Source organism: Triticum dicoccoides, chromosome 3B (assembly GCF_002162155.2).
Source record: "Triticum dicoccoides isolate Atlit2015 ecotype Zavitan chromosome 3B, WEW_v2.0, whole genome shotgun sequence".
Lineage (NCBI taxonomy): Eukaryota > Viridiplantae > Streptophyta > Magnoliopsida > Poales > Poaceae > Triticum > Triticum dicoccoides.
In genome coordinates, this window is record NC_041385.1 from 85,879,751 (window position 1) to 85,887,981 (window position 8,231).

Below are 8,231 nucleotides of genomic sequence, written 5' to 3' on the forward strand. Positions count from 1 at the left end.
GTACCGGCAGCGGCATACGTATTCATGGTGATGCTCCGGTGAAAATCGCGCCTAACTGCGGTCTTCAAGGCGCTTTTCATAGTTATAAAAAAACTTCAGTTCTGAAAGGATAATGATATAGTACATGTCAACTGTCAACATAGATCATGCGCTACATTCCAATACAGGTGCTGGTATGTACTATGTGTGATGTACAGAGGAAGCTTGATTTCGGTTCTGTTTAAGTTATGTCAAGTTCAAGAATGCAAGTTTCTATGAATGTGTGCTATGATAAAATTTTGATTCTTTGAATAAGATCGTATTAGTAGTAGTTGCAGCTGCGGATACATAATCTAACTCAGATATGTTGCGTGTAGTGCAAACTTTTTTTTTCCCACGAAAAAAATGTCCCAAATTTGTGTGATCGGAGCTCGTTACCATACACGAAGACCATCTCATGACTCAACCAAATCCGTCAGATGCTGGATTCAGCAGTAAAAGAGTGCCTTAGTGGCAATGGATGCCTGTTCCATTAACTGGATAGTGGTCACTCATTTGGCAGTGTATATTAAAATACATACTCCCTCCGTCTCATAACATAAGAACGTTTTTAACATTATACTAGTGTCAAAAAACGTTCTTATATTTTGGGACAGAGGGAGTACTATTTATTTATTGTGTATTTCAATTTACTGATTGAATCATAGGAATGCATTAACTTTACGGACTTCCATCCTAGGCAACAGGTTTTGTAGCTGTTTATATGGCATTTGAATCATACCCATGGAGCAAACTCTGCTCGCCAAAATGACAGAAGCATTTTGAGAATCAGCACAACTAGCAACAGTTGGAATAAAATCAAATATGTACAGACTGTGATTTATTTTTTATTTTTTTGTCGTGCTAACAATCCAGACCTGAGTATAGGTCATCCAACGCTTGGTACAGAAATTTAGCAGCATTTGGCTGCTCCAGATTCCCCATAAGTATATCACTGGTCGTCAGATACGGGTCGCCGTAGAACCGCAGATTGGCATCCATCCTGGTTGTAACAATGTTCCCTTCTAGTGAAACCCCGATAAATGCGCCTGTAAAGTCATCGAAAACCATCACAAATTAGTTGTAGGCTTAGCAGGACAGGTACATGCATGAGCAAGATGAACTATTACGAAGATTTACACTTGTACATAGTTCTAAAATATCTTTCACCCAAAGCTTGTTTACTCTTCGTATCAGGATGACTTTGCATACTAAGTTCATTGCTGGACTCTGATTTTTTTCAGACTGCGGGTATTACATATAAGTTATCCACCAAGAACACCATTTCTTACTCATCTCGTGTCAGAGTACCCTATCTGTCTCTGTACAAGTCAGGAACAAGAATACCATTTCTTACTTAACTCATGTCAGGGTACCCTTATTTGGCTCTGTGCATTTCAAGAATATAAAATTAAGAAGCAGACCACGGAATATAATTAAACCTCCGCTACACAAAAAACATTCAAAACTTTTGCAGTGCAGTAAATTTGTACCCAATAAACCGAAATATAACAGATCTGGTGCTGAGCATTCAAGTAGAAGAAGCTTTCCTAATTTCGAGAATATAAAACTTAAGTAGCCCCTGGCGGCCGCAGTGCCTAGCAAAGCAACTAGGTGTGTCGTGTTGTAATATCCAGGTGTTGGCCTTCTTAGGCTTGTACAAACCCTTTCTATCAATGCACCAAAAGGCAAGGCTTTTGTGTTTTCTCAAAAATAAAAACACAATACAAGCAGAGCTCGACTTCACATGATAAAAAGGAGACTAAAATTTTGAACTGAACAAGAACATTACCTTTGCTGTGACTATACGTATAGCAAACTCCAGAGCCTTTATTACCAGCTCTCACATCAGCTTCTAATACTCTACCAACAGGTCCTGCTGCAGCACTTAAACCTGCACCGAGTGAAAAATGCATTCGGCTGCTGAAGGTCTTCACAGCCTCGGGACCATGAAGCACTATGATGAAATCCATCAACTCACCGCCAAGCTGTATGTTAAGATAAAACATGTAACATGTAAGAGATCTGAACACATAATATTGAAATTAATAGGGAAGTACATGAACCATGTCCGAAATCATAAATTATCAATTTTAGGCAACAGTCACTGTCCAACATGTTTTTTGCTCAGCCCAAGACCATGTTCTACACAAATATAGCAACTTCAACCTGATGTTTTATCTAAAATGAGGCAAAAACAAGAGGAAATCTACCTAAATGCAAACACAGTTTCAGGGTTTCACTTAAAAAGAACACTGATAGAAACAAATAAACCATTCCATCCTAAGACATGAAACAAGTGTGTGTTTCATGTTTTCATCTAGGAAATTTTAGATAGGAGAAATGCAGTGTTAAAAAATCATTTTTATCATACACCATTCGCCCTATGCCATGCAAGTAGTAGGTTATGGCTGCAATTATCCCCACAACAAAGGGAACCAGTCTAACAATAAAAGATGTTATATCTAATCAATTCATAGATTAGATGTTAACCACATGAAAGATACAGAGAAGAATTCTGCAACCAAGTTACTAACCTGTGCTCCCCATCCTAATCCAGCTGAAGCTATAGCAGAGGGTGGAGACCATGAACCATCTGATCTACGAGCAACTACTAATCCAGTTCCAAGTTTGTATGTAAGAAATGCACCAGCTTTTACAACTGTCAAGATAGCAAGTCCACTTGCTCCACTAAGGACTGCATGCGGAATAGATTTTCCTGGGTTTATCCTTGAAACCTGCAATGCAGTATTTATTTTTTATTAAGTAGGTATTGCCATTAAACATGTAAATATGGCAGAAAAATGGAAACATAATTTGGACACCTGACTGTAGCTCCTAATGGATACTGCTGCCTTGTATATCTCGTGTTCCAATGTTAATCCAATAGGCAAATTCAACCACCCTCTCGCAGAAGTCCAATCCATAACATCATGCTTTGCAGTTTGTGTCGCATTGCTGACAGAATTTATCAGTAAGTTCTGCAATGGATCAAGCCTATCATAGCATGCATCGCAGACCCTTTGTGGGTTTCGCTCACGAAACTTGGCTGGCAAAAGACATCTGCCTTTCGAACATGCCTTGCAAAATATCCCTCCACAGAATCGACAATGATGCCTTCCACGGGTAATAGCAGTGAAAGAAGCAGAACACTGCATGCATGAGTCAGCATAGCTATCGGGCAGCCATTCTGGTGGTTCTGCCTCTAAAACAACCCTATAAATATTGTAACTCAAGGCTTCTTCATCCAGCAAAGGAGGAGCACTTGGTGCGTAGACTGACGAATGCAAGGATGTATCTCCATCAATACTTGACCCCAAGAATGAGACACTGGTCTTAGCCTCCTTTGATTGTTGAATTTCATCATTTTTGCAACTGCGGCCAATGATAGCAACTATGCCACCCAGCAGATTTCTAATGTTAACTGGCTTTTGTGCCTTGTGCGGTTCATAGTCCCAATAATCATCAGGGCATTCATATCCATCAAGAAAATCATTTCCGCCGTCAAAATCAAACGACTTCTGCCCAGACAGTTTTGACTCAAGGGAGTTAACGACATTTCCAGCTGTTTCCCATGCCCCTTCCAGTTGCTGAGGCAGTGCCTTTCGATCAATGGAGTTCATGACATTGCCTATCGTGCCCATAACCTTGGAGTGGATCTGATCCTTGAGACTGTCTTCGGCTCCTGGTACGGGCAATGAGTGATAAAAGGGAACCTCGCTGGAGGTTTTCATGGTCAGTGACTAGATATAATAAATAATTTCCTGAAAGAAGAAAAACAGCATTACAGTTATCAGCATAGACAATGACAATAACAGGTTCTAGAAATGGGCAAAGGTTGCATGGCTGCGCTCATCTAAAATCTTTTCTGGGCAAAGCCAGCTTTAAATTCCATTCCACGCAAGGCATGAGCCAAAGACTCAATTAATATCACCTAATTTTCCATTAGTTACAAAAGATAAGGATGTACTGGAGCCACCCAATTTTCCATAACTAGTAGGGTTGAACAACAAGATTGGCAACAATTGGCCAAAGCATAACTCTTGAGACAAAACAACGGCCTCCAACAACCATCGGCGCCGGAAACTTCAATATGACGCATGTACCCAACTAACGCCGGAAACAGAGGATCATATGGAAAGGACAAAGGTTTGTACGGCCGTCGCCAACTAAGGCAAAACAGGCATGAGCACAAACAAGGGGAAGCAAAAGGAATTCGATTCATACCAGCTAATTTATTTATTTAGGCTAACGTAATTTAGCGATAACGTCGGTAGCGCGACTCGACGAACCCTAGAAAGAACCCCTGACAGGCACGGCGCCACAGAGAGGGAGGGAACGCACGCGCGCGGAAGGTGTCGTGGATGGAGGAAGCACCTGCGATGCGGGAGCGGAGGAGAGCCCAAACACGCCGAAGACGAAGAATCGGAGGGCGAAGAAGCCGGGCGCCGTCGTGGGATGGGGGGCGGGGCGAAGAGACAGAGCAAAGGGGAAAAGGGAAGACGAGAAGGACTCGGTTCGGTTGCTTCCCCGGGTTGGATTAGCTTACGTGTTACGCCGTGGTTCTTTTTTTTTTCTTTTTTGAGCTGTGTGCGTACGCCGTGGCTTAATAAACCGTGGAAATTTTCCAGCCCGGCCGGGTTTTACTGTGCATGCCTTCCTCCGCAAACTGCTCAGGTGCTCTCTTCCCCCACCGTTTCCTCCTCTTCCTCTTCCTCACGAGCTACTCTCCTCTCCTTTCCTTTGGCCGCGTGATCCATCCATTCGCCTCCCGACCTTTCGCCTCGCCTCCTCTTCTCTATTGACGCGTTGCTCCTTTCCGCCTGCATTTCTTTCTCAGGTAACAGAAGTTTCACTACTCGCCTTGATCGTCCCGATGTTAAGCGATTGTAATGTGGTTTTCTTTCTTTTTCCATCCTTTGTTGCCCTTCGTTCTGATGGTTGTCACATACGTTTGTTAATCTCGACCGTGCATTCTCTCGATGTAAAATGTGAATGCATACGGATTGGTTGCTTCATTTTTGTCGGGAACAAGGGGGAGGGGCGACCAAACGTCGTTCATGTAAGTCAGGGATTGGCCTGGTCATCAAGAGGACCGGCCTGGCATAGAATTAGGGATTCTGCTGATCCATGAAGATGAATTTTACATAAACTTCATAAACTATGTAATTTATATAAAAATTCATATATATGTGTTACCCCAAGCTCTGTTGACAAAGCGTTGCCTAGGTGGCGCTTAGGCACAAAACCTATGCAGGACAATCAAGAAATTGTCCACTCCATAACGAATCATTCCCTATTGAACTAGCACGCCAAATGAGACATATTGAGCTTTATATTTAATTCCGATATTGTATGTGCAAAATTATATGTGATACTCAATTTTACATGCATGGAACCAAGTATTGAAATTCATCACTATAATATTTGCCATATAATTTGAATGAGTTGATTATCTTATGGCATAGCTCTTACTGCTAATGTTAATAGGTTAGTAGGTCAACTAAAAAGAGCTTTACAAAATGTCAATAACAAAAGGAAAATACAAAAGTTCCTTCCGACGTTCTAAACCAAGGATGGTTGACTATTTTGGATGTGTCTATTTATTGAAATGTATTGTGTTGAACTTATTTCATGATCTACTCTAAAAAATAACCATAAACATAGAAAAAAACTGGTTGGCCAAACAAAATAAAATAGACAGAGGCTAGTTTAAAAAGCTACATCATCATGATCCACCTTAATGTTGAGCATTGAGTGTTATCTATACACATATTATTGACACAAATTCTCATTTGTTTTCTCAATTGTGCCTCTTAACCCTAGCACGCCCGTTCTTTAGCTAAGGGATGACAAGTCGTTGCCATATCATCTGTATTTATTTCTTCCAAATTAGTAAAATATGTTGGTTGCTAGTGATAAGAAACTACCGAGCCATGATGTCGTCAATACCTAATGGAATCACCTATTTCCCGTTATCTAGACATTGTTAGTTTGTTACAAGTGCCCCTCTTAAAGGCAAAACGGGGTAGGAATGTAGTATTGGATTAGTCTTTTTGTTCTAAATATGCTACTTTTGTGTATTGCCAAGCTCTAGGTCATTTCTTGTTTAGTTTTTTTCCGTTGATTCTAAAGCTATTTTGTCAGTGTCGTTTTCTCTCTCAATGTAATATCATGTAGTTATCCTTAATGTATGTTCTCTAAATTTTACTTCTATTAGAAACTGATAAGTAAACTATTGTTTGCATCACAGCATGTCATCCTCTGACAACCCCAAGAAAGCAGACAAAGACCAGGATGAAGGAGAGGGAGGATTCTTTGACAAAGTTAAGGATTTCATCCAAGACATTGGAGAGAAGATTGAAGACGCAGTCAGCTTTGGAAAGCCTACCGCTGACGTTACTGGAATCCACATACCTCAAATTAGTCTTGAGAAGGTAGAGCTCATAGCTGATGTTATGATTACAAACCCAAACCCTGTACCCATCCCTCTTGTCGACATCGAATACCTTATTGAAAGCGAAGGGAGGAAGCTCATGTCCGGAACAATCCCGGATGCTGGAACCATCAATGCACATGGCTCAGAGACTATCAAAATCCCCGTGTTGCTCATCTATGATGACATCAAGAGCACATATGGTGACATAAAGCCCGGGAGCATCATCCCTTACTTGGTCAAAGTTATTCTCCATGTTGATGTCCCAGTCATTGGCAGGATCTCCTTACCTCTCGAGAAAGCCGGTGAGATCCCAGTGCCTTACAAGCCAGACGTTGATAGATCAAGTTTGAGAAGTTTTCTTTCGAGGAGGCGACCGCGACTCTACATCTGAATCTCGACAACAAGAATGACTTTGACCTGGGACTTAATGCCCTGGATTATGAGATCTGGCTCTCCAATGTGAGCATTGCTTCTGCTGAGACGAAAGAATCTACAAACATTAAAAAGCAGGAAGTAACGACCATGACCTTGCCGATCAGCTTCAGGCCTAAGGATTTTGGGTCTGCTATGTGGGATATGATAAGGGGAAAGGGCACTGGTTACACCATAAAGGGGCATATTGACGTGAACACTCCCTTTGGACACATGAAGATACCTATTAGCAGAGAAGGTGGAACAACTCGACTAAAGAAGGAAGACGATGACGACGATAACGATGAGGTATACTATGTTAGTTTCTATAGTGTTTCATCTACAATTTCCATTAGACATTCATCAAATATTGACTTGATAAATACTTGCATGTACATTTGGATATCCATATCACTTGTATCTTACCCATTGCCATTTTATCTAGGACTAAAAATTGAAGAAATGCACTCTCATGGAACCGAGTTAATGCTTTGAAGTTTAACAAGTGGCACCCTATGACTCGAGAGCACTTTGTATGCTAATCATGTACTTACATTTGAATCGCTGCTAACTGTGAGAATTTTGAGATATTAAAGATTGTGTAACACTTTTCTCGTCTTGACGCTTTTTGTATTTGTGATTCCAATTCGGGGTCCAGAAGTAATTAAGATGTTCAATGGCACAAAGTCATTGTTGTTTGGAGTTTTTCTACTATTGCTCTGACATTCCATTATATGGGGAAAAATAATTTGCTTTCAAAGAGTCCAAGCAACAAGGAAATAACTAAGGTGGCGCTGGCATAGATTCTGCACCCCCCCTCCCGGGTCTCCGATGATTGGGATCACATCTCCAAGGTCCGTGTGTATGCCAAAATATAGAGTAGCAAATGTTATTGGTGTGCCGTAGCGTATTAGTAAAAGAAAGTGCAAAGTCTACAGGTGCACGCTACTCAATTTTATTGTGGTAGCCTTGTATTCTTGTGTAGATGTTTAGAAACAGTCTCATCATAGATTGAGATGTCAGGTGTGATGGCTTGTGTTCATAGATAGATGAATTTACCTAAAGTAGAAAAGGGAATACTCAGCACATGCAAGGTAGGTTGAGGACTGGTACTATACTTCACTTCTATGCAATAAAAATTTGAAGTTTGTTATGCGCATTAGTGGTATACAACATAGACACAGGGAACTAGTTTTACATTATAAAGAAAACACAATGCGACAAGTCGTGTAGTCCCTTCTACTCCTCTACTACCGATGACTACACACAAGTCGTTGACTGCAGGGCTGTGAAGGCGATGGGTCCGACCATGCGCGAGTGGCAACGTCCTGGCACGCGCAGGGCATGCGAGGTGTGGAGAAGA

General features: G+C 41.2%; 1 protein-coding gene and 1 pseudogene across 1 annotated transcript; one reads left to right on the forward strand and one right to left on the reverse strand.

The window, feature by feature from the left end:
* Positions 1–798: 798 nt before the first annotated feature.
* Positions 799–4,565, reverse strand: LOC119274908. Its single transcript, XM_037555664.1, has 5 exons — positions 4,396–4,565; positions 2,844–3,782; positions 2,556–2,756; positions 1,811–2,006; positions 799–1,067 (listed from the first exon to the last, which is right to left on the reverse strand). The coding sequence occupies exons 2-5, from the start codon at positions 3,750–3,752 to the stop codon at positions 883–885; spliced, it is 1,491 nt and encodes a 496-aa protein (XP_037411561.1). The 5' UTR covers positions 3,753–3,782; positions 4,396–4,565; the 3' UTR covers positions 799–882.
* A 1,707-nt stretch (positions 4,566–6,272) lies between these two features.
* Positions 6,273–7,363, forward strand: LOC119280874 (annotated as a pseudogene).
* Positions 7,364–8,231: the final 868 nt, after the last annotated feature.